This window comes from Sorex araneus, chromosome 6 (assembly GCF_027595985.1).
Source record: "Sorex araneus isolate mSorAra2 chromosome 6, mSorAra2.pri, whole genome shotgun sequence".
Lineage (NCBI taxonomy): Eukaryota > Metazoa > Chordata > Mammalia > Eulipotyphla > Soricidae > Sorex > Sorex araneus.
The window spans coordinates 168,128,446-168,154,193 of NC_073307.1; the positions used below are offsets into that span (position 1 = coordinate 168,128,446).

General features: G+C 62.7%; 2 protein-coding genes across 3 annotated transcripts in view; one reads left to right on the forward strand and one right to left on the reverse strand.

The window, feature by feature from the left end:
• Positions 1-13,055, forward strand: part of MUC5B (mucin 5B, oligomeric mucus/gel-forming) — a 38,180-nt gene extending 25,125 nt beyond the window's left edge. Inside the window, exons 32-50 of the mRNA XM_055143846.1 lie at positions 43-7,461; positions 7,601-7,782; positions 7,919-8,090; positions 8,372-8,628; positions 8,726-8,912; positions 9,017-9,239; positions 9,324-9,502; positions 9,567-9,636; positions 9,744-9,844; positions 10,113-10,144; positions 10,308-10,488; positions 10,600-10,704; positions 10,898-10,935; positions 11,249-11,365; positions 11,519-11,605; positions 11,690-11,809; positions 12,046-12,097; positions 12,235-12,343; positions 12,665-13,055. Of these exons, the coding sequence (XP_054999821.1) occupies positions 43-7,461; positions 7,601-7,782; positions 7,919-8,090; positions 8,372-8,628; positions 8,726-8,912; positions 9,017-9,239; positions 9,324-9,502; positions 9,567-9,636; positions 9,744-9,844; positions 10,113-10,144; positions 10,308-10,488; positions 10,600-10,704; positions 10,898-10,935; positions 11,249-11,365; positions 11,519-11,605; positions 11,690-11,809; positions 12,046-12,097; positions 12,235-12,343; positions 12,665-12,878 (9,845 nt within the window). The 3' untranslated portion in view covers positions 12,879-13,055. The remainder of the gene's footprint in view (positions 1-42; positions 7,462-7,600; positions 7,783-7,918; positions 8,091-8,371; positions 8,629-8,725; positions 8,913-9,016; positions 9,240-9,323; positions 9,503-9,566; positions 9,637-9,743; positions 9,845-10,112; positions 10,145-10,307; positions 10,489-10,599; positions 10,705-10,897; positions 10,936-11,248; positions 11,366-11,518; positions 11,606-11,689; positions 11,810-12,045; positions 12,098-12,234; positions 12,344-12,664) is intronic.
• A 153-nt stretch (positions 13,056-13,208) lies between these two features.
• On the reverse strand, positions 13,209-25,719 carry TOLLIP (toll interacting protein). 2 transcript variants are annotated; one of them, XM_004602883.2, is made up of 6 exons: positions 25,542-25,712; positions 21,185-21,334; positions 20,235-20,417; positions 19,660-19,812; positions 19,027-19,117; positions 13,209-17,651 (listed from the first exon to the last, which is right to left on the reverse strand). In XM_004602883.2, the coding sequence occupies exons 1-6, from the start codon at positions 25,572-25,574 to the stop codon at positions 17,437-17,439; spliced, it is 825 nt and encodes a 274-aa protein (XP_004602940.1). In that variant the 5' UTR covers positions 25,575-25,712; the 3' UTR covers positions 13,209-17,436. The 2 variants fall into 2 exon arrangements, with proteins under 2 accessions (XP_004602940.1, XP_054997571.1); XM_055141596.1 differs by lacking the exons at positions 19,027-19,117; positions 19,660-19,812; positions 20,235-20,417 and having other exon boundaries at positions 17,592-17,651; positions 25,542-25,719.
• Between the last annotated feature and the right edge of the window lie 29 nt (positions 25,720-25,748).

The following is a 25,748-nucleotide window of genomic DNA, read 5'->3' on the forward strand; positions in this document are numbered from 1 at the left end:
GAGACACGAGGGAGACCGACGCGGTCCTGCTCCCCCCCACAGGCTGGGTGCCCACCGTCTCCACTGTGTGCGTGCGCCAGCGCTGCCAGTGGTCCAGCTGGTACGACAGCAGCCGGCCCCAGCCGGGCATGGGAGGCGGAGACTTCGAGACCTTCGTGGGGCTGAGGCAGAAGGGCTACCCCGTGTGCGCGCAGCCGGCCGAGGTGGAGTGCCGGGCACAGCAGCTGCCCAGCCTGGCCCTGGCGGAGCTGGGCCAGAAGGTGGAGTGCAGCCTGGCCCAGGGGCTGGTGTGTCTCAACAGTGAGCAGAGCCCCCCGCTCTGCCACAACTACGAGATACGGGTGCTGTGCTGCGATTATGTGCCCTGTGCCACACCCCCAGCCCCCACCACTCCCAGGCCCGCCCAGAGCAGCACCACCCTGGTGCCACCTCCGGCATCCCCGCCCACCCCCACAGGGACCACACCCGCCTCCCGGCCCACGGCGGCCTCCCCCTCACAGGCCCCATCCAGTGGGGCCCCAGAGGCTACCAGCTGTCAGCCCCGGTGCCAGTGGACAGAGTGGTTCGACACGGACTACCCCGAGTCCGCGGAGGACGGCGGGGACGTGGAGACGTATGACAGGATCCGGAGTGCTGGAGGCGACGTGTGTGCGCAGCCGCAGGACATTGAGTGCCAGGCAGAGAACTTCCCAGACCAGGCCCCAGAGGAGCTGGGGCAGCGCGTGCACTGTGACGTCAGCTTCGGCCTGGAGTGCAGGAACCAGGAGCAGCCGGGACTGTTCAAGATGTGCTACAACTACAGGGTCCGCGTGCTGTGCTGCAGCTACAGCCACTGCGGGCTGCCCACGACCAACATGGTCACCTCCCCCACGGTTAACCGTGCCACCTCCCAAGTGCCCAACACTGCCACTTCCACCACCGCAATCAGTGCCATGGCCAACACCGCCACCACCAACTCTGCCACGCCCACTGCCACGTCCCCAGCCACAGAGCCCGGGACCATGCCAGGGACTGCCCTGGGCAGCACCACAGCACCTGCCACCCCGCCAGCAGGTGCCACATCACTGCTCCCCAGTCTCCCAGGCAGAACGTCAGCGTCCACCGTAGGCAGCCCCACGCCTGCTCCCGGCACCGCTACACCCAGCTCCCCAGGCCAGGCCATGTCTGTCCACCCAAGTCACACAACCACACGGAGGGTCACTGAGTCATCCTCCCAAGAAGCCACCCCCATGCTGGTGACAGTGCAGAGATCCACAACTCGCCCAGCAACAGGTGCCCAGGTGGGCGGGACCAGCACCGTCCCGCCAGGCTCCCCGACGCCCTACGTCAAGGAGACGAGCACCGATGGGAGAGAGACCGGGCCGGCCACCGCCAAGGCCACCACCAGCACAGGGACAACAGACTGCCAGCCTAGGTGCGAGTGGACAGAATGGCTGGACGTGGACTTCCCCACCTCTGGCGTCATGGGTGGTGACATCGAGACATTTGAGAACATCCGCGCGGCAGGGGGCCGGCTGTGTGAGCAGCCGCAGAAGATTGAGTGCCGGGCGGAGAACTACCCCGAGGTGAGCATCGACCAGATCGGCCAGGTGCTGACCTGCAGCCTGCAGACAGGGCTCGTCTGCAGGAACAGGGACCAGAAGGGCCCGTTCAACATGTGCTTCAACTACAACATCCGCGTGCTCTGCTGTGACGACTACCGCCACTGCCCCAGCACGGCACAGCCCGCACACACCCGCACAGCCACACAGCCCGCACTCAGCACCACGCCTACCGTGGGCACGCAGGCCTCCAGGTCCACGCCGGGCTCGCAAACCACCACCACCTGGCACGCTTCATCCGGAAACTATGAAACAGCCTCCGTGGTGACCCCCTACAGACAGACCACCTCCAGGTCCCCGGGCACCAGGAGCCCCTCGACCATCACCCTGCCCTCACAGCCAGGCTCCGCCACTCCCACCCAGGCCACGTCCCCCAGCCAGGGCTGTGAGCCGCAGTGCACGTGGACAGACTGGTTCGACGAGGACTACCCCACTCCAGGCCCCAACGGGGGCGACTTTGAGACCTTAGCAGTCCTCCGGGACGCCGGCCACGTCTTCTGCGAGCAGCCGGAGGACATCGAGTGTCGCTCTGAGCTGGAGCCGCAGGTGGCCCTGGAGGAGCTGGACCAGGTGGTGGTGTGCAATGTGAGTGTGGGGCTGGTGTGTCGCAACCGCGAGCAGCCGCGGCCCCTTGGCTACTGCCACAACTACCACGTGCGTCTGCTCTGCTGTGACTACAGCCGCTGTGCCAGCTCGGCCGCCACCACCGCCACACGCCCCACCACCCCCGCCACCACCAGCACGCCCGTGGTCCCCACCACCGGGGCCATCTCCCCTGGACAGCCGCTGTCCCCAGAAGCATCCCCTGGGACCACGCTCCCACCCCCCAGCACAGAGACTGGCATAACTCTAACTACCACTAAAATGGGACTAAGCACTAGGTCTCTCCCGCCGTCCCCCACACCCAAGGCCACGGACTCTCCAGGGAGCACCCCCTCTGGCCCTTCCACGTCTGCCTCCACGGCTTCAGGCACCCCGGGCCCGGTCCAGACGACGCCCCTGCTGACTTCTGCACCCCCTGCCGCCTCCATGACCCCCGGCACGGGGACCACTGCCTGCCAGCCCCGCTGCTCCTGGTCAGAATGGCTGAATGAGAGCAGCCCAGTGCCCGGGGCCACTGGCGGTGACTTTGAGACCTATGCCAGCCTCCGTGCTGCCGGACATGCCCTGTGCAAGCAGCCCGTGGCCCTGGAGTGCAGAGCGGCGGCTCAGCCCGACGTGCCGCTGTCGGAGCTGGGCCAGGTGGTGCAGTGCCGGCTGCAGGACGGCCTGGTGTGCCGCAACCGCGACCAGGCCGGCCGCTTCGAGATGTGCCTCGACTACCAGGTCCGCGTGCTCTGCTGCGACTATAGCCACTGCCCCGCAACCCCGGCCACCACCACCACCACCCCCGCCCCCAGCACCTGGCCCCACTCCGCGCTGCCCAGCAGCACCTCCACACAGTCACCCATGGCTCCCAGCACCAGCCCTGCCGGGACCACCTCTGGGTGCCAGCCTGCCTGCCGCTGGACTGACTGGCTGGACTCGGACCAACCCCTGCCTGGCCGCTACGGGGGCGACATCGAGACGTACTACCACATCGAGAGCGTCCATGGCCGGCTGTGCCCCGAGCCGGTGGCCATCCAGTGCGAGGCTGTGCTCTTCCCGGGGCTGGAGCTGCAGCAGCTGGGCCAGGTGGTGCAGTGCGACGTGCACTACGGGCTCATTTGCAGGAACAGCTGGCAGATGTGGGGCCGCAACTGCCTCAACTACCACGTGCGTGTGCAGTGCTGTGATGACTACAGCCACTGTGCCAGCTCACCCGCACCCGCCACCAGCAGCGGCACCAGCACTGGCCAGCCCACATCAGAGGGCACACGTGTTGGGACATCAGCAACCACCGAGATGCGACCCTCTTCCCCTGTGGCCACCGCAAGTGCCACCTTGTCCACCACACAGACAAGAGTCTCCTCTCCAGGGGCCACGGCAAGTGCCACCAAGTCAACCACTGAGACGGGACCCTCGTCTCCAGGGGCCACGCCAAGTGCCACCAAATCAACCACTGAGACGGGACCCTCCTCTCCAGGGCCTACACAAAGTGCCACTGAATCCACCACACAGACAGGAGCCTCATCCCCCAGGACCACCGAAAAGGTCTCTGTGCCTGGTCCCTCTCCCTCTCCCACAGTCCCCAGCATATCCACAAGGCCTGTGTCCTCCCTGGCCTCAGCAACAGTCTCTGTGGCCTCCACCCACAAACAGAACACCTCCAGCACCCTAATTACAGTGACTCCCTCAGCCACCACACTTCCCGCCCGCCCCTCACAGCCAGGCTCTGCCACTCCCACCCAGGCCACGTCCCCCAGCCAGGGCTGTGAGCCGCAGTGCACGTGGACAGACTGGTTCGACGAGGACTACCCCACTCCAGGCCCCAACGGGGGCGACTTTGAGACCTTAGCAGTCCTCCGGGACGCCGGCCACGTCTTCTGCGAGCAGCCGGAGGACATCGAGTGTCGCTCTGAGCTGGAGCCGCAGGTGGCCCTGGAGGAGCTGGACCAGGTGGTGGTGTGCAATGTGAGTGTGGGGCTGGTGTGTCGCAACCGCGAGCAGCCGCGGCCCCTTGGCTACTGCCACAACTACCACGTGCGTCTGCTCTGCTGTGACTACAGCCGCTGTGCCAGCTCGGCCGCCACCACCGCCACACGCCCCACCACCCCCGCCACCACCAGCACGCCCGTGGTCCCCACCACCGGGGCCATCTCCCCTGGACAGCCGCTGTCCCCAGAAGCATCCCCTGGGACCACGCTCCCACCCCCCAGCACAGAGACTGGCATAACTCTAACTACCACTAAAATGGGACTAAGCACTAGGTCTCTCCCGCCGTCCCCCACACCCAAGGCCACGGACTCTCCAGGGAGCACCCCCTCTGGCCCTTCCACATCTGCCTCCACGGCTTCAGGCACCCCGGGCCCGGTCCAGACGACGCCCCTGCTGACTTCTGCACCCCCTGCCGCCTCCATGACCCCCGGCACGGGGACCACTGCCTGCCAGCCCCGCTGCTCCTGGTCAGAATGGCTGAATGAGAGCAGCCCAGTGCCCGGGGCCACTGGCGGTGACTTTGAGACCTATGCCAGCCTCCGTGCTGCCGGACATGCCCTGTGCAAGCAGCCCGTGGCCCTGGAGTGCAGAGCGGCGGCTCAGCCCGACGTGCCACTGTCGGAGCTGGGCCAGGTGGTGCAGTGCCGGCTGCAGGACGGCCTGGTGTGCCGCAACCGCGACCAGGCCGGCCGCTTCGAGATGTGCCTCGACTACCAGGTCCGCGTGCTCTGCTGCGACTATAGCCACTGCCCCGCAACCCTGGCCACCACCACCACCACCCCCGCCCCCAGCACCTGGCCCCACTCCGCGCTGCCCAGCAGCACCTCCACACAGTCACCCATGGCTCCCAGCACCAGCCCTGCCGGGACCACCTCTGGGTGCCAGCCTGCCTGCCGCTGGACTGACTGGCTGGACTCGGACCAACCCCTGCCTGGCCGCTACGGGGGCGACATCGAGACGTACTACCACATCGAGAGCGTCCATGGCCGGCTGTGCCCCGAGCCGGTGGCCATCCAGTGCGAGGCTGTGCTCTTCCCGGGGCTGGAGCTGCAGCAGCTGGGCCAGGTGGTGCAGTGCGACGTGCACTACGGGCTCATTTGCAGGAACAGCTGGCAGATGTGGGGCCGCAACTGCCTCAACTACCACGTGCGTGTGCAGTGCTGTGATGACTACAGCCACTGTGCCAGCTCACCCGCACCCGCCACCAGCAGCGGCACCAGCACTGGCCAGCCCACATCAGAGGGCACACGTGTTGGGACATCAGCAACCACCGAGATGCGACCCTCTTCCCCTGTGGCCACCGCAAGTGCCACCTTGTCCACCACACAGACAAGAGTCTCCTCTCCAGGGGCCACGGCAAGTGCCACCAAGTCAACCACTGAGACGGGACCCTCGTCTCCAGGGGCCACACCAAGTGCCACCAAATCAACCACTGAGACGGGACCCTCGTCTCCAGGGGCCACGCCAAGAGCCACCAAGTCAACCACTGAGACGAGACCTTCGTCTCCAGGGGCCACGCCAAGTGCCACCAAATCAACCACTGAGACGGGACCCTCGTCTCCGGGGGCCACACCAAGTGCCACCAAATCAACCACTGAGACGGGACCCTCGTCTCCGGGGGCCACACCAAGTGCCACCAAATCAACCACTGAGACGGGACCCTCGTCTCCAGGGGCCACGCCAAGTGCCACCAAATCAACCACTGAGACGGGACCCTCGTCTCCAGGGGCCACGCCAAGTGCCACCAAATCAACCACTGAGACGGGACCCTCGTCTCCAGGGGCCACGCCAAGTGCCACCAAATCAACCACTGAGACGGGACCCTCGTCTCCAGGGGCCACGCCAAGTGCCACTAAATCAACTACTGAGACGGGACCCTCGTCTCCAGGGGCCACGCCAAGTGCCACCAAATCAACCACTGAGACGGGACCCTCGTCTCCAGGGGCCACGCCAAGTGCCACCAAATCAACCACTGAGACGGGACCCTCGTCTCCAGGGGCCACGCCAAGTGCCACCAAATCAACCACTGAGACGGGACCCTCGTCTCCAGGGGCCACACCAAGAGCCACCAAGTCAACCACTGAGATGGGACCCTCGTCTCCAGGGGCCACACCAAGTGCCACCAAATCAACCACAGAGACAAGACCCTCCTCTGCAAGGGTCACTACAAGTGCCACTAAATCAACCACGCATGAAGGACCCTCCTCCCCAGGGGCCACATCAAGTGCCACTAAATCAACCTCTGAGACTGGACCCTCGTCTCCAGGGGCCACATCAAGTGCCTCCAAATCAACCACAGAGACAGTATCCTTCTCTCATGGAGTTACCACAAGTACCACCTTTCCTACCCCAGAAACAGAAGCACCTACCCCCAAGGCCACTCCTTGGATAACCATGTCTAATACGGAAGCAGGATCCTCTTCATCAGAACCCACCACAAGCGCCACTAAATCCTCCACGCTGACTGGACCTTCTTCTCCAAGGGCCACACTTAGTATCACTGAATCCACTACACAGACAGGAGCCTCATCCCCCAGGACCACCGAAAGGGTCTCTGTGCCTGGTCCCTCTCTCTCTCCCACAATCCCCAGCACATCCACCAGACCAGCCTCCTCCCTGACCTCAACCACTGTCCCCGTGGTAACCACCCACAGACAGACCACCTCCAGGTCCCCGGGCACCAGGAGCCCCTCGACCATCACCCTGCCCTCACAGCCCAGCTCCTCCACTCCCCCCGAGGCCACGTCCCCCAGCCAGGGCTGTGAGCCGCAGTGCACGTGGACAGACTGGTTCGACGAGGACTACCCCACTCCAGGCCCCAACGGGGGCGACTTTGAGACCTTAGCAGTCCTCCGGGACGCCGGCCACGTCTTCTGCGAGCAGCCGGAGGACATCGAGTGTCGCTCTGAGCTGGAGCCGCAGGTGGCCCTGGAGGAGCTGGACCAGGTGGTGGTGTGCAATGTGAGTGTGGGGCTGGTGTGTCGCAACCGCGAGCAGCCACGGCCCCGGCGCTACTGCCACAACTACCACGTGCGTCTGCTCTGCTGTGACTACAGCCGCTGTGCCAGCTCGGCCACCACCACCGCCACACGCCCCACCACCCCCGCCACCACCAGCACGCCCGTGGTCCCCACCACCGGGGCTACCTCCCCTGGCCAGCCGGATATGAGCCTGTCGACCGCTCACCCCACGGTCTCCAGTCTGGAGCCCGCCACCAGCCCCAGCTCTGCGGCCCCCACTTCACACTGCTTCTGTCAGGCATTTGGACAGCTCTTCTCGCCCGGTGAGTGCCCTGCTGCACCCAGCCTCCAGTCCATGTTCTTGGGGTCCCTGGGCCTCTGTCCTTGCCTCTGTGCTGGTCCATGGTCTCCTGCCCCTCTGGCCAGTATCCCCTTGCCACCTGCTGACCGCATTTCTCACAGGGGATGTGGTATACAACAAGACGGACAGAGCCGGCTGCCGCTTCTATGCCATCTGCAATGAGCACTGTGCCATCGACCGCTTCCAGGACACCTGCCCCAGCCCCTCGCCCCCCACACCCTCCGTCTCCACACCTCTGCCCTCCCTGGCTCCAGGCTGCGACTTCGTCGACCCTCCCCGACAGGTGCCTCCCTAGGGGCTGCCTCCTGCCATGCGTGAGGCCGGAGAGCTCCAGTCCACTGTCCCTCACACACCTCTGGGGAGCTCTTGCGCGGGATGCTGTGTGGCCGCCCCACCAGCGCTGCACTGCCCTTTGACAGGTGAATGAGTCGTGGACCCTCGAGGACTGCACCGTGGTCCGCTGTGAGGGACACAACCGCATCGTCCTGCTGGAGCCCACGCCTGTGGCCCCTGTGACCTGCGTGAATGGGCTCCCGCCAGTCAAAGTGGGCCACGAGGATGAGCCATGCGACTACCACTACGAGTGCGAGTGTGAGTGCAGGGCACGGGCAGAGGGTGGATGCCACCTGGGACCCTGCCGTGTGAGTACAGACACCACAAACTGGGGTCACTGAGTCAGAGAGCAGGGTGTCCACAGGAGATGGACCATCCAGCTAGTGGCCACAGCTGGGCAACTGCATGCAGCAGTGAGTTCCTTTCCCGCCCCCATCTCTCTGCTTCGGGGGCTAAGTGCCCCCAGTGCTACCACCCGCACCCCCGGTTCTCTGTCCCCTGCCCACATCACGCAGCACAGTGACACAGCCACCCCACAGGCTCCTGTAGTGGCTGGGGTGACTCCCACTACTCCACCTTCGATGGCACCAGCTATTCCTTCTCCGACAATTGCACTTACATCCTGGTGCGGGAGATCCGCCCGCAGCTCAGGAACCTCAGCGTCCTCCTTGACAACTCCTTCTGCGAGGCCTCCCCACCTGCTGCCCGCTGCCCCCGCGCGCTCCGTGTGCAGTACCAGTCCACAGAAGTCATCCTCAGCACCATCACCAGCCCCAGCGGCCAGCGGGAGAGCCTGGTGCGGGGGCTGGACAGGGCAGGAGTGCGGGAGTGTGGGAATGCGGGTGCAGCGGCCACCCCAGGAGGCAAGGTCTCATTGACCCCGTATGTCCCAGATCCTGTTTGACCAGATGCGGGTGACCCAGAGCTTCAGCAAGAATGGCGTGCAGGTGTCAGCCGCGGTGGCCACGGCCATGAGCCTGGCTATCCCGGTCATCGGCATCAGCATCACCTTCGACGGTCAGGCCTTCCAGATCCAGCTGCCCTACAGCCTCTTTAGCCACAACACAGAGGGCCAGTGTGGTGAGTGGCCGGGGTGTCAGAAGGGTCAGTGCAGTGAGAGGCTCTCAGGGAGGGGGCGGCGGTGGGGACTGTGGGGTGAGTTGCCCGTTCCCCCCACCCCACAGGCACCTGCACCAACAGCCAGGCAGACGACTGTCGGCGGCCAGATGGTACCATGGCCCCCAGCTGCCAGGACATGGCCAGCTCCTGGCTGTTCCCCGAGAGCAACAAGGAAGGGTGCTGGGCCCCGCCCAGCCCGCCCCCCACTGCCAGCCCCTCACCGGCGCCCACCATGTCCACACCCACCCCATGTCCCCCGGAACCCCTCTGTGAGCTGCTGCTGAGCGAGTGAGTTCCCAGTGGGGTGGGCTGGGTGTGGCCCTTGCTCCCGGTGAGTCTGAGGGTGGCTCTGACCCAAGCCCTTGCCCTCAGTGTGTTCTCCGAGTGCCGGGACCTCATCCCGCCCGAGCCCTTCCTCAGTGCCTGCCTCAGCGACAGCTGCCGGACCAGCCACCCAGCCACACCCTGCCAGAGCCTGGAGGCCTACGCTGCACTGTGCCGGGGCCGGGGCGTGTGTAGTGACTGGAGGAATGCCACGGGCGGGCTCTGCGGTGAGTGTGGGAACAGCAGGGGGCTTGCTCCCCTTGGTCCCTCTGACTCCCCTCTTGTCCCCAGACCTCACCTGTCCACCTGGGAAAGTGTATGAGCCGTGTGGCCCCGCACAGCCGCCAACCTGTGACTCTGGGTGAGCACACGCAGTGGGTGTCACCAAAATATGGGGGATCCAGGCGACCCCCAGCACCAGGCGCGCTCCAGTGGGGAGGATCCCGCCACCATGCCCTTGTCTTGCAGGGCCCAGAGCCCCGTAAGCACAGCACTGGCAGAGGGCTGCTTCTGCCCAGATGGCCAGACCCTGTTCAACGCATACACGGACGTCTGTGTGCCCCAGTGCCGTGAGTGTGGGTGTCTAAGGGCCAGAGGGAGGATGTCCGAAGGCAGGGAGGCATTAGCAGCTCGGAGCCAGGAGGGGTGTCCTGGTCCTTGCTCAGTGTCCTGCTTTGACTGTTCTGCCCTGTCAGACACCTCAGCCCTTGGGTCTCCAAGGGAAGCAGCAGCCTGGGGGTTGAGGTACAGGGTACAGGGAAGGACACATCTCTGCACTCCCATCCCCCAGCCCAGGCCACTGGTCCCTCTAGTGACCCTCTTCTCTTTCCCTTCCAGCCTGCGTGGGACCAGATGGGTACCCCAAATTCGTGAGTGGTCGTGTCTTGCCTCCTACCCCCATGCTAGCTAAAGCAGGGCAGGGCAGGCTCCTGTGGGCTGGAGGGGGGTGCCCAGGTGGGCTGCTCAGTGGGCAGTGAAGGTCGGGGCCTGTGGGTCAAGAGCCCTGGGGGACTCTGCCCTAATGTGTTACAGCCAGGGGAGCAGTGGGTGAGCAACTGCCAGGAGTGCGAGTGTGCCGGGAGCCCCGTATCCGTGCGCTGCACCCCCCTGCCCTGCCCAGTCCAGGACCTGCCCCCCGAGTGTGGCCTGGCTGGCTTCGTGGCTGTGACCCGACCCCGGGTGGACAATCCCTGCTGCTCAGAGACGCTGTGTGGTGAGCCAGGGCAAGGGAACAGGCTTCTGGAAGTGAGCGGGAGGTCCCATGTGTCAGGGACCTGGGCCGGCGAAAGCTGAAGGTACCCCAACACTTCCCCCATTCCTACAGTCTGCAACACCACCACCTGCCCGCAGAACCCTCCAGAATGTGGGCCGCAAGAGGAGCTGATCCTCACCCAGGAAGGGGGCAACTGCTGCCCTACTGTCACCTGCCGTGAGCTGAGCTGGTGGGGGCGGGGCTGTGGGGGGCAGAGTTTTCTGGGCGGAGCATTATGGTAGGGGTTGGGCTTGCGAAGCGGGCGGAGCCTTCTGGTGGGTGGGGTTTGTTGGTGGGCGGGGCTTCCTGGGCAGGCTGACCCTTGGCTCCCCACAGCGGGGCCAGTGCTCAGCACCTCCTTTGCTTGCAGGGCCTAAGCTGTGTGAATACAATGGCACAGTCTACGGGGTAAGGGCGCAGCGGCCAGGGGCACATGCACAGCCATGCACCTCCCCTAGGCCGCCAGTCCTCACGCGAACACTCTCAGAGCTGAGGGAACCGGTGGTGGGAAGGCCCAGGGTGCAGTTGCTGTCAGGACTTGGGGTGGTGGGGGGAGCATCCCCAAGATCTACCCTGCCCCATGCCCAGCCAAGTACACATCCAGATTCCAGGGCAGCAGACACGGCATGCGGTGACTTCACCTCCCACAGTACTCTCGGGCTCAGGGAGGGTCTGGTCCCCCAGAACCCTCAGTGACCCCCAGGCCCTTCGCCCACTGCAGGTCGGTGCCACCTTCCCAGCAGTCACTCCCTGCCACACGTGCACCTGTCTGTCCACGGGCACCCAAGAGCCAACCATACACTGTGAGAAGGACACGTGCATGACCACCTGCCCCCAGGTAACAGCCAGAGGTGGGGCTGGCCGGGCCCTCTGCCACGGCAGCCCTGGGCAGAGGCAAGCCTCCCTGCGGGGGGCACTCCTCTGGCGGCCGCCAGGACCCGAGGAACGGCAGGACAGCTGGCGCAGGGGCTCAACTTGACCTATCTCCCAGGGCTTCCACTACACGGCTGTAGCCGGGCAGTGCTGTGGGGAGTGTCTGCAGTCAGCCTGCTTCACGCCTGACGGTGGGCAGATACAGGTAACAGGGGCCCAGAGACCCTCTCTCTCCTGCCTCTAACGGCCCGAAACATGGCCTCTACCTCCTCTTCCCTCTGCATTTCAGCCCAACGAGACCTGGCCCAACAACCTGGACAACTGCACAGAGTACCACTGCGAGGCTGAGAATGGGCGCTTCTTACTGATGCTCAGGCCCACAGCCTGCCCAGATGTGTCCAGCTGCAGGGTATGCGCCCCAAGACCCAGGACCCGCCTTTCCCTGGACGTGTGCTTATAGCCTGGTTCCGGCAGGTCCCACCTCAAGGCTCGCCCTAGTGTGGTCTACCCACCCACCTTACTGTGGAGGCTCCCAGGGGAGGGACCAATGGGGGAGGGGCAGGCTCTGTGGCAAAGGGACCCTGCAGATAGTGTGCAACCTGGGCCTTGTATGCCAATCCCACCCTCTACCTCGTTCCCCTACAGGGCATCCTTAGGAAATCAGGGTGCTGCTATACTTGTGAGGAAGATGTGACAGGTGAGACTGGCCCGTCTGCCAACACCCCAGCTCTGGCCGGGCTCTGCTCTGGAAGCTGGGCTTTGGGGGCACTCAGAGAGGGAGCACCTTAGCAGACCAGTGTCCTCAGATACCCCCGCTGTCCTCCCTCTGCTCAGGTTCCTGCCATGTCCGTGCCAACATGACGGTCCTGCAGCATGGGGACTGTGTCACTGAAGTGGCAGTCAATGTCCCCTTCTGCGAAGGCTCCTGTCCAGGCATGTCCAGGTGAGTGTCTCCCAGGCCTAGGGTCATATGCTCCCCTGGTTCAATGCCCACTGGATCCCAAGGGTCCTGCCCTGTCCAGACAGGGAGGAGAGACCAGGCAACCCTAATTGGGGTCTCCACAGGAATCTGGGCTCAGAGACCCCCAAGGCCCCCTGGCAGGCAGCAGCCATGGTGACCCTTGGGGTGTCCCCACTCCTGAAGGCCCAGGCTGTGTGCAGCTGAATGCAGGACACAGAAGTGGGAAGGAGGGTCTGTAGGCAGCACCGATCAAGGGAGGGTGGGCGGCCACCCCCAGACAAGGGCACTGTGACCGCGTTGCAGGTATGTGCCGGAGGCCCAGGCCATGCAGCGCCGCTGCACGTGCTGCCGGGAGATGCAGACACACCAGCGAACAGTGACCCTGCACTGCCCGGACAGCACCACCATCCAGCACAGCTACACTTACGTGGACTCGTGCAACTGCGAGCAGGCCTGCGTCCCTGAGGCAGCCCCTGACAGCCAGCCCAGACTCAGCACCGCTGAGTTGGCCCGCTAGGGGCCATCAATGAGGATGCCCCTTGCCCCCACTCAGACACCAGGGCTGGAGTGACTGCGGCCCTCCACACCCACTCCCTCCACTCTCAAAGGGGTGCCGAGAGCCCAGACGTGCCAACATGCACGCAGCCTGGGGCTCTCCAGAGCTGAGGTGGGGTATCGGGACACAAATAAAGGACCATCCTGTGCACCTCCTGCTTCGGCGTCTTCTCAGCCCTGTGGGGGTCTCCGGCTGGGTCCTGGTGGGGTGCTGACAAGGCTACACGCAGCAGGCCTGCAGGCAGTCTACACAGGGCAAGATTAGCTGAGGATTACTCACTTCCACCACACATCCAAAGAAGAAACTGGTTTATAGATTGAAACATGAGGTCCCACAAGGACACACCCATGGGGCCCAAGGCCTCCCGGGACGTGGCCCCTGGTATCTGTGTAAGAGCAGCTCTGCCTAGCAGGTGTGCATGCCTGCCCACCAGCCCTTCCTGCAGGACACCAGCTGCTCACCCGGCCTCTGACAGGGTTTCTGGCTCGCTCTGGAGCCCAGGCAGGCTAGCTGGGGGACATGTAAGGTACCAGGCAGGCCCGCACATTACCCCCTGCAAGAAGAGGTGTCCAAGTGTGGGAGGGGTGGGGGACATGCTTGAGCCAGGAGGACAGAGCTACATAAGGGGCACTGCTTAGCCCCGCCCCCGACTTGGGCAATGGTGCGGGCTTCCCCAGGGTTACACCCAAACCAAAAAATTATGAAGCATGTGGTGGTAAGCATGTACCCTTGGCTAGGACCCCCCCCCCCAACTACCGCTCTGGCAGTGTGCCCCCCTGGCTGGGTATCTGCTTCCTGTGGCAGCCTGCCCTCAACCCTGCCAGCCCTTTGACCCAGTGACAGCTGCAGACCCTACTGCTGCCTGAGGGGGGCCTCAAAGACCCCACAATGAAAGAGACAAGTCAGGCCCTGGCTTTCACATTCAGCTTCCAAAGGGAAGGCGCCTGGCTTCCCCAGACACTAGCCCTGACACAGCCATTCTGAAGTGTCGATGACTGCAACCAAGCCAAACTGCTGGCAAAGCCCCAGTACCTCGAGGAGGGCACGTGGGAATGCCCCAGGCCTGCTCGAGAGCCAGGAAGGCCACAGGAAGACGGCAAAGGGACCAGTCACCACAACCTCACAGCAGGGAGTGTGAGTGAGGCCACTATCGGGGTGGTCCAGGCATCCACACCCAGCTCCCCTGCTGCGGCAGAGCAAGCATGCGGGGCGGGACACACGCAGGCTGGGCAGAATGCACACGGGCCAGGTAGGGACAGTGTCTGCGAGAGACACACAGACCGGGTGGGGCGCACACCAGGTGGGGCAGGGGGAAACATAGGCTAGGGGAGGACACACGGCCAGGCAGGAGCACACACTAGTAGAGGGAACACACATAGGCTGGGGGGACGCACACAAGGACTAGCAGGGAACACATAGGCAGGGGAGACATACACGGTTGGGGGGGCAGACACACATGGGCCAGGGCAATGGGGACACACACATAAGCAGGAGGGACACATGTGGGTCAACACACAGGCAGGGGGAACACACAGATGCACACACACACACACCCCAGCCCACACACAGTCAGGGAAACACACAGGCAGGGGGAACGCACAGGTACACACACACACACACACACACACACACACACATCCCTCCCACCCCCAGCCCGGGACACAGGCAGAGTCCTACCTTTTTCCTGCCTCAGTTGCCATCACTGTTCCCGCCCTGGGGTCCCACCCAGGGGCATCCTCCACTGCCTTCTCACTGCCCCTCCGCCTCCTGCTGTTGGTTCAAGGCTGGTCCCCTTTGGTGGTGACCCATGCTGGAAGCCCACTGTGCTCACAGGTGCCCACATGACCACCTTCTATTTTCCCAGTGACATGAGGAAGGGCAGCACCGCAGCCTCCCGGTCACCTCACCTCACAAAGGCCTAGACCCAACTACACACCTTGGCCATTTCCGTGGTTGTTACACGTGGGACTGCCACACTTCAGGTCTCTTCCAGTCCTGTTTTCAGTATTCGGAGGGTCACAAACTGTTCAGAATCCAGAGGAGGAGCCGGAGCGATAGTCCAGCGACATGGGTGCTTGTCTTGCACATGGCCGACCCAGGTCCAATTTCCCACATACCATGTGGTCCCCAAGTACCACCAGGACTGATCTGAGTGCAGAGCCAGGAATAACACCTAAGCACTGACAGCCGTGACCCCCAAACAAACAAGAAGGAAGCAGAAATGCATCCTGTTCTCAGGCGAGCAAATCTGCACTGTGACAACGGCTAGCTGGGGTGCTGGCCTCCTCACAGCCTTGCCAACCAACACTCACTTTTCTCTCCTTCCTTACAGCCACTCTGGGCGGTGTATGGCCACACCTGCAGTGCTCAGGGGACAGTGCAAAGCCAGGTGCAAACCATGTGCAAGCATGTGGCAGGGTTCCGCTGGGGACGAATGCACTCTCCTGGCTCTCCTGGTGGTTTGTGGCTGAGCACGTGGGAGTCATGTAGCAGCAGCAGCTGCCCATGCAGTTCCCTTCATAAAGGTGTGCTTTCTAACACACTGTCAAGCACCTGACTGCAGAATGCTTCCTAGGGGCTTGGCACCTCACCAGGGCCATGCCACCCCTCTGTGCTGACCCAGCTCTGGTGCTCCAGGAGCCTCCCCTGCACCCAAAGGACACTCCACTGGGTGCAGGGCTCCTGGGAGCCAGGGCTAGGTGATACTATCCACCTGGTGCTTCCCAGCTGGTTTTGGTGAGGAACCTTCTCCCACTCGGGCCTCGTTGCTCACGTTGGGCTGTCCTGGAGCTCGGAAGCGTGTCACCTGCAGTCCACTTGCTCCAGAGGTTCGTCTGTCACTGCTCCAGCCTCTGTGTGCACCTGAGCCTGCTGCTCTCAGGGCTGCTTCTGCCCATGCGCATCTGCCTTTGAAGTCCATGCACAGCGGCAGCTGGGTTCTGGCTGTGCACAGCTGCCCTTCCCCAGGGCCGTGTCCTATGGGCTCTGCCCTTGGACTCTCCCACTTCTTCATGGCCCTCCTCGCCGACACTGGACACACACCTTTCCCAGGGCAGCTGCGTGGCCAGACTTGGCTGGGTTTTGGTTTGGGCTGCTGCTGACTGGCTCTGCGATAAGTTGGGGTGGACAGGAAGAAGCACCAGAGCCTGTCCCTGGACATGCCTGGTCACTCTCTTGACTTCCCAACTCATTGTTCCTAAGGTCTCACTTATCACATGGCTCACAAAGGGGTCAAGGAGGGAAAATGAGGACAGGAGAAAGTACTGGCCATCAAATGTGGCCATGAGCCAAGGACTGGGATGCCAGGTATGGATGAGCACAGATGCCAGGCCCTGACACAGTGGTTGTCTGCCAGAGACCCACAGATGGGCCCAAGCTGCTGGGGGAGCACAGGTGGGCTGCTTATCAGGTGGGAGCAAGCTCGGAGGTACTAATGCCAACACATGGCCGCAGCCTGCAGCATCTGAGTACAGTCCCACCCTCTGTGCTGGGCCTGAATGGGCACCTCAGGCAGGCTGACCAGTGAGGCAGAGAGTAGTGCCCCCCTCCCTTGCCAATCACTTCTCCATCGGCCTCTGAACCTGCCTGGCAGTGGCCATACCACCAGACCTGATCTGAATACACTGGCCGACCAGACTGCGTCCCCCCACTGCAGTCCCAGGGCTCCAGGAACAGATGCTGAACTCACCGCTCACCAGCTCCTCTCCCTCCCTCCGTTCCTGAGCACACTGCAGCCGGCCAGCACCAGGCCACGGAAAACAGCTGTGTGTCCCTACTGAGTCCACACCAGGTCTGGACAGACATCGACTCAGACGAACAATGACCCCTGGCTTACTGCAGAACCACAGACACAGAAGTTTTCAACGTGGGCATGTTTGTTTATAAAGTGCATCACTTAGGGAGTGGCTCAGACCTGTCACTGGCACTGGATGTCTCCCAACCTGTCCCTACCCCACCCCTGCCCATAAGTAGAGCCAACAGGAATGTCTAGGGGTAGGCACTGTCTCTCCCTACAGACAGGCAAATGATGGCATGGCCTCACACCCAGCACCCGGGACAGAGTCCATCGCCCCAGCCATTAGGCGACAGTTCTAATCACCCTTTAGAACACAAAGCACTGCAGCTACACTCATACCCCAAGCTTAAGACTGTGCCACACAAAGGCAGGAGCCATAAGCGCCCCTGGGACCCAAAAACGACAAGGAGAGAGCAGCGCCCACTCCCTCCATTTAGAGGGGTTGCCTTTGACTGGGGCAGGCAACAAGGAGCCTGGCCCACAATGAATGCCCAGAGAGAATGCAGATTTTCAGTGGGAAGGTTCCATAAATGACCCCTACAGAAGGTAATGGATGTGCCTGGATTAGTAGGACGACCCCATTATGTCAAAGGACTGCGTGCCATCAGCATACCGGGAGGATGGCCCTTTGGGCCCCCAGCCCCTTCACAAGCAGCTGACGGGCATGAGAACCACATGCATCCGACACAGGTGGGCCAGGCAAGTCAGGAAGGGGCCACAGTTCTAGGAGTCTTCGCCCATCTGCAGCAGAGAGTTGATGGCCGCGTCCCTGTTCCCTCTCTGCGCCTCCAGCACGGAGCGGATCACCTCCCGGTCCATGTTGGGGAACATGTCCTGGATGGCCTTCAGGTCCTCCTCCTGACAGCGGGGTTGTGCACTCAGGGCTGTGGGGGGCACGGCCATGGGCACCATGCCAGGGCCACACACAGCGGGCATCCCTGCGGAAGCAAAAGGTGTTCAGGGAGATGGCGCCCCCACACAGCAACCCTCCAGACAGCAGTACCCACTGACCAGACCCCCCGTACAAATGAACAAGCCCACAGCCAGCCCTGAACAGCACTGGGGTCCTCTACACAGCCCCCCTCTTCAGGGCTGGGCCTGAGGATCATGGGACCTCACCCCCAGAGCCAGGAGGTGCCTACCACAGCTTCCCCTCAAGCCCAGTGAGCAGCACACGGCTGCATGTGCTCATGGGGAAGGGCACAAGCAGGCATGGGCAGGGTGTGCATGTGGCCAGTGGGGCAAGGCCGAGTGAGCTATGCACAGGAGCTGACCTGTGCTGGCTGTGGTCAAGGATCAATCATGGACCCAGGATCAATCCCCAGTACCCCACATGGTCCCCCAAGTACCACCAGAAAGAAGCCCTGAGCACTAGCAGGTATGCCCTTGGTCACCCACCCTGCCGATACACACACACACACACCCCCAAAAAAGAAAAAAGAAAAACTTCCACTGCAGTATCGTTGACTTCAGGCAGGGGTTTGCTGAGGGCACGAAGCACGCCCCAGGCAGCATGCAGAGGAGCGACTATGGGAACACAAACCATCAACCCTGTCTCCACTGACACTTTCCAGCTCAATGACTATCCCCAAGACAGCAGGGCCTCATGCCAGAAGCATCTGTGCAGGGGCTGGAGCGATTGTACAGTGGGTAGGGTGTTTGCCTTGCACATGGCTGACCTGGGTTTGATTCCCAGCATCCCATAGGGCTCCCTGAGCAGTGCCAGGAGTAATTCTGAGTGCAAAGCCAGGAGTAACCCCTATAGCCCCTGTGCATCACCGGGTATGACCCAGAAAGCAAAAAAAAAGCATCTGTGCAGCTGAGGCTCCCCCCAGGCAGCATCCTTGGAAGAGGCTAGGGCGATGGTGCCAGGAAGCTGAAGCCTGCAGAAGCAGCAACTGGGACAGGATCATCTGGCTTGGGGTTTCTACTGTTTTGAGGCCAATCCAGGGCACTGCCCCTGCCCCCCACCATCTCTCTGGCACCTCAGCACTCTAGACCCTTCCTCTTCACAGGGGTCTGCCCTTGGGCCCAATCTCAGGTCAGACAGTGGGGAGCTGGGGTGCCAGTGCCCTGCTCCCATAGTGTGGGATCTGTGTCAGGCAGCATATGCCGATAATGAGGGGCCAAGTGGGGACAATGGGGCATCTACCTCATCCACAGGACAGTAGCGAGAAGATACGGATACTAAGCTCCCTGGTTCCCACCCTCACCTCTATGAGGGAAGGAAAAGTCTATTTCGTGCTACAAAGGCATTCACTGGAACAACCCCCACAATCCTATCACCCTGCCCACAAGAGCAAGGAGCCCCACCTGTGATGGGCACATAGCCAACGCCCTGCTGGTACACGGTGGGCATCAGGACAACAGGCTGCGGTGGCATCATCATGGCAGCAGGCAGTGACTGAAACACAGGATGAAGCAGGTTATGGCAAGGGCATGCTAGACCCCCTTCCTCCATCCTTCCATACCATCTGGGAGGGACGCTCAGACTCAACAGGGTCTACACCCCACTCTGCTGCAAAACAGGGAGATGGTTTCCAGCTCAGAGGCACCCCGAGAGCCATGGACACAGCCAGCGCCAGCACACTTAGCCCTTCTGAAAAGCTCGGGCCTGAGGCTGCTGGTGAGGCTCTGACACTTCATGCAAGTGCCCATCAGCCGGACTCAAGGACCCCCCCCCCACCCACCCATGGCGGGACCTGCTGGGAACCAGGGGCCAGGGAGGAGGACACCTTTCTGCAGACCAGAGCGAACTGCCAGGAGGGTACCTCTACCATGGGGCCTCCAACAGCAAGGGGAAAAAAAGGGGGCAGGAGGGACAGAGGAGAAGGGTGAGGTAGGGCAGAGGGAAACACCAGAGAGAGCAGGACAGAGGTGGGGTAGGTCGAAGGGGGAGGAGGTCGAGGGAGCCCAAACAGCTGGGCAGAGCAGAGCGGGGCTCACCGTGTAGGACATGACCAGGTTGATCATGCCCTCCTTGTCGTCACCCTGCCGCCCGCTCAGGCTGTACCACTCATCCTCCACCTTGCCCTGCTTCAGGCTCTCAGGGATGGTGATGTGCGTCCAGGCGATGCGATCATCCATGGAGAAGGCTCGCTGGGAAGCAACAGGAGGGAGGCGTGACCACCCTCCCCCCCCCTTCAGTCCCAATGTCCCTGCAGATGCTGCTTACTGCCTGGCTGAGGCTCCCCTGGACCCTGCAGCCCCACGCCCACCGTGAGGCAAGCCTGGGGACGCAGATTTTGGAACACACACCTAGGCACACGAGTGAGCAAACACCACCACAGGCTGCATCGTCCCTAAGGGACTTCACATGCTGCCACTACTGACCATACCGCTCCATGTAACTTGTTCACACAATACTGATGTGGTTGTCTCTGGTGGTGTCATGTCGCCTGTCTGCATGGCCTGAGGGTCTTCACTACGCACTGCCTCCACAGCCTAGCTGAGAGACCTGCAGGGAACACCTGCCCAGAAGGCAGGGACCCGGAAGCCACTATGGTGAGCCCACATCTCACCTCATCGAAGACCTCCAGGTAGAAGGAGTCCACGCCCGGGGGCACCGTGCACTGAATAACCTTGTTCCAGCGCGGATTCCTGGCCCCATTGTGAGCTGTGGGCGTTTCATACACAGCGTAGCCCAGGCGCAGGCGGCAGTACGGGTCCATGCGGGTCATGCCATAATTCTTCGCCAACTTAGCCTGTAACAAGGTCAGTGTCAGATTCTGCACAGTGACAGCTCAAAACCTATCCCCCCGCCCTGCCCACAGGTGCAAAGAGCAAGACTGCCCTGGGTAGCAGGTGCTGGATGGCCGGTTGTGGGTTCCTGAGAGGCCAGGACAGTGGTGGGCAGCTGCTGTCAGCCCCAGCCCAGGGCTATCTTGGGTCATCTGTGTCATTGGCACTGCCCCTCCTGCTGCTGTAAGTGCAGACAGCTCTGGAGACCAGCACTTGGGCTTGCCTCCACTTCAGAGCGGGGGTGTCAGCAGACATGCCTGTCACTTCTGCTAAGAGCACCAGGAACCCCCCAGCACATGAAGGCTCTTCGTTACTCCCCACCTGCCCGGACACTGCTTGCGCCCTGCTCCCTCCAGACCTGCTGGGCTGGTATCGGCCTTCATTCGGTATGACTCCGCTGTCCCTCCTCCTGTCCTGTCTGTACACATGTGACCTGCTGTGACACCTCCAGCAGAGGCTGCCTTTAGTCACAACCACTGGCCATCACCCAGGGACACCCAGAAGAGAATGGGTGTCTCTGGGGCATCACCAGATTGGGGAGGACTCTCAGCCATACTTCTTGAGTTGGTGTGAGCCATGTCCTTGTTTGTCAGTACACAATGGCCATATGGGGATCTGTCCTGGCCTGAGGAACCACCATGAGAACAAGGGGGTCCCTCAGCACCAACGCTGGCCTCATGATCCTTGGCCATGCCCGCCTCTCTGCAGCACCAAGAAGCAGGGCACTCACCTGTACCACAGTGATGCTGAGCCGGCCCACGGTGCCCATGGCGCCCCCAAACTGAAGCTGCTGGGCTGCCTGTGCATCCAGCCGGATCTGCTCCTGCTGCTGTGTGGGTGCGATGCGCAGGAAGTCCTGTGGGAGCTCGCCAATGTACACCTGCGACCCCCAGTGACACACATCAGTGGTTAGAGCCTGTGTGTCCCCCACCCCATCCCTGCACCCACCTGATCCTCCCCACAGCCTGCAGTACCCCGGCGTGTGACCACACAACCAGTCTCAGGCTCATAAACAAGGGGCGGGTTACAGCATTTTAACACATCATGTTTGGAGTCCACAGTCTGCCCACAGGCCCATGTCTACTTCCCGGATACTATGACTGGCCACTGCAAGACCAGGGCTGGCACTGTGAGGGCAGCCACTACGCCCCACCCCTCCTTTGCCCCACACAGACACAGATACACACTCGACTCCACAGTTCTCCAGCACTCCCAGGACAGACAGCATCCAGGCCCACATGAGGACAAGATGTGAGATCAGACACACCGAACAGGCCAGGCTCTGAGGAGGTGCCCAATATCCCAGCACACAATGTCCCAGAATAGCAGAGCCCAATAGGCCAGCGGGGCCTCGGGGAGCAGCATATGCCACAGCAACCCCCACCCCAAGCCCAACACCCCAGGATGACCTAGTTGGTGACCAGAACCAGGATAGTGGACAAAACCAGAGTCAGCCGATGGGGCTCCGCCCCCTGAGCGGACACTGTACATGAGTAGACATTCCTGGCTCCAGAAAGCTGTGAGGCCTCTGTTCGCTAGCAGCCAGGGAATACACAGCCCCCGCCCCTCCCTTCCCAAGGCAACAGAACTCAGGAAGGCTGGGTTTTCCCTAGCCCCAACTCCCAAACTAGGGTGCTGAGCTGGGAACATGGGGAGGGACACATGGTCCAGGCTGAGCACTGCCTAAGGAGCCATAGCCTCATCCACTCTCCAACCAGCTGCACTAAGGGCTCATTCCTCTCTTGCAGGAGGCCCAAACGACAGGCACTGTGGCCCCCAGGGGAGGGATCTAGGTTGCCAGGCAGGAGCCTCCTGGGCAGGCGCACACACTTGGTACAGGCCTCCCGCGGGGTGGTGCCAGCTACAGAGCCATAGGCCAGGGCTGACATATGGGAGACCCTGGTGGCCAGAGCAGTCAGCGCAGCAGATACCCAAACCAGCTCCCGTCCCGTCAACCCCCTACAGCCTCTCTGCAGGCAGGGAAAACACTACCAGGAGAGAGCCCAGGAGGAGGCTCAGGCGCACCTCCTGGGGAAGTTTCTGTCATGAAAGCACATACAGGCTGCAAGGTTTCAACAACCTGGATGCCGTACAGCATGTGTTTGGGGCGGCCCAGAGGAACCTGCCCCAGACTGTCTGGGAGCACCAAGGCATCAGCATTTGAGGATAGGGCCTGTGCCCTGGGGACACAGAATCAGGGGGATTCCAGAGCCTCACAGAGAGCTAGGGGCACCGTACAGCCCCACATCCTTCTTCCCACAGGTACCTGGGTCCTTCTTCCCATAGAATAAGGAACCTCACATCCTCCAGTCCCCAGGTCTCAGAGAGGTACAGGTGCCCCAAAAGGAAGGTCTGAGAGGGAGTCCCAGTGCCATGTAGGTGGAGGCACCCTGAAAGGCTGGAGGTCGGCGTCACACAGACACAGACACACAGACACACACATGTGCTCAGACTCAGGACTGGCGGGAGTCTCAGCTCAGAGCCCCACATTTACTGAGCTGGACTCTGCTCATGGGTCAAAGGGTGTACCATAGTACCCTGGCACAGGCCCCGTATGGCGATCCACCAGCCCAGAACACAGCGGCACGTGTGGGCAGATGGAAGCAGGAGACTGAGAGCCAAATTCAGGGTCAGCACAGGTGGGGCTGAGCAGCCGGGAGAGCCCGTCTGCACCTGTAGGCCGGGGTGAGAGTCAGGCAGAGCAAGCCCATCAGTCTCCTCCATCCTCCCTGGGACCACAGGCCAGTTTCCAGTGCTGGCACCCCAGGTAGACTCCAGCAGCCCAATCTCAGCTACTCTTGTGGATACCTCGACACCCTCCCTTAGCATGAAACTGTGGGGAGACTCGCACTCCCAAACACTCAGGGATGTGCCTGTCCTGCCATCGTCAGGAACAGGAGGAAACAGTTGTGAGGATGTGTCTAAGACAAGGGGTGCGGGAGGCACATTGGGAGTAGGGGGAGGTCATCAGGGAGGCTGTCCAAGGTATGACAAGCCCACAGTAGGTCAAGGGTCTGGGGTAGGCCTGGACAGGACAGCAACGCAGGCAGGGCAGAATCTGCACGGGCACTGAACATAACAGCCAGGGCAGGGAGGCCAGGTCAAGGGACAGGTGTGGGCTGCAGTGGACCCTCCCAACCAGCTTCGCAGAAACCTTATTACAGGAGGTGCCAGGTGCAGGCACCAAAGGCTACATAGCCCAGGTTCCCAGCCTGCTCTGGAGGCCATGTTTCGACAGGACAGAGGGCACTGGTTTGTGCCCAAGCTTCACGGCAAAGGGTGGGGAAACTAGGCAAGACTAGAATATCCTGCAGTGCTAGAAGGATTCCACAAGGTGCCTGCTGCTGGAAGGATCTCAGAATCGAAGAGGGTAGATCGAAGGGTCTCCTGTGGGTCCAGCCCCGCTGCTGCTGCTGTACCTGTGCCTCTGCCCAGGGGTCCAGGTCCTGGCCCCTCCTCCCACCAAACTTCCTTAACTGACCAGGTCTGTGGGCAGGAGACACAGTTAGCAAGGACAAGGGCTCGAGCAGTTCAGCCGCCGCAGGGCTAGGGCACAGCCCCCATCTCCCCAACACTATCTCTCAGGCCTTTCCATAGAGCAGAACAGAGCAAGTATCAAGAGCTGCGGGGGCAGATCACCTCAGCAGAGCGGGACCAATCCAAGGCCAACACAACGGTGCATGTCCATCAGTGCAAGGGGACCCAGCAGCTGTGATCAGAGCCTGGACAGGTCCCGGGCATGGGTGGGAAGATGGGAGTGCCTGCCTGGACCCCTGAGCAGGTGCTGGACACTTCTAGAAAACTTCTCAGAGAGCAGAGGACAGGAGGCAAGTGAGTGCTCCAGACTAGGGGACAGAAGTTGGAGGAACAATGGTATGCACAGCCCGAGAGAGAAGAGACGCAGCCAGCAGCCCACACACTTGATGGTGACATGGCAGAGACCAGCCCAGCTGCTCCAGCCCTGCCCAAGGACAGATGGACACTCCTGCCTGGGCAGGTAAGTACCCCCAACAGCAAGTCCCCCAATAGTGAGTTCCCTGGAAGCAGCTGCCCACCCCACCTCGGGCTGGACCACACAGAACAGGAGACAGAGGGCCTGGTCACCTCCAGGGATGCCACACTCACAGCGCCAAGCACAGCTGATAGAGCTGCATGTCAATGCCACCCCAGCCCTGAAGCTTCAGCAGGAAAGCAGAGGGCAGAAGACAGACCAAAGAGAGCATGGGTGGTGCCACTCCTGGGTGTCCTGCATGCCCGGCAACACCAGCACAAGGGCAGTGGCCTCTGCCTGTGTGAGCACCCTCCCCCACCAGGGTTGGCAGGCCCGGGGCAGAGAGGGCACCACCTGCCAACCTGTTCCACGTAGACTGGGGCATTCAGTGGCCGCCAGACTGTCCTGACGAACAGCAAAGATTTCCCCTCTGTACCACCTCCGGGAGCCTCTCAGGACAACACATACACACACACACACTGAGACGCAGTGCCAGACCTGACAACACCTGGGCGCGCTGGCCGCCCTCTCCTGCGTTGGCACCACTGGCACACGCCCTGGCTGGTCTGGATTTCAGGTGCCACTCCCGGCCTCACCTGGGCCGGGCAGCAGGGGACACTGACAGCAAGGCCCAATCTGGCGCGGTCGGGTCAGCAGTGTGACACGGGGTGCCCCCCGCACGCAGCCACCACGCAGGGGCACAGACTCGGGCGGGGGTGGGGGTGGGGCGGGCCTGGGCAGGGCCTGGGGAGACGAGGGGAGGGAAGCGTGGGAGTCGGGGCGAGTGCGGTGGGTGGGGGCGGGACTGTGGGCAGGGCCGAGGGGCGGTAGTGCAGAGAGGGCGGGCGTGGAGGAGCACGGCCGGACCACGAAGTCTCCACCCGCCACCAGCCAGCGAACCCCGGGTTTCGGTCCCCTTCGACGCGCCAACAGCCGGGGCCGGGGCCGGACTCCATCCGGGGACCCAGCGGGGGAGGCGACCCCTCTCCGGGAACCACCAGGAGCCCCGGGGCCGCTCCATCCGGGGCCCCAGCTCTGCTGAGCCCCTCCCTCAGGGGCCGGCCCCGCCGTCTCCCCGGTCGCGCCCAGAACTCACCGGCCCGCGCTGCGTGCTGACGGTGGTCGCCATCGTGCCCGCGCCTCGCCCCTGGGAGCCGACGCCAGGAGTCGCGACGCCACCGGTTGCGCCCGCGGAGCCGCCGCGCCACAGTCAGCTGACGGCCCGCCCGTCCGGCTCCGCTCTCCGCGCGTGCGCGCGCCGGCCCCACCCCTTCCGGCACGCACGCTCAGGCGGGCGCCTGCG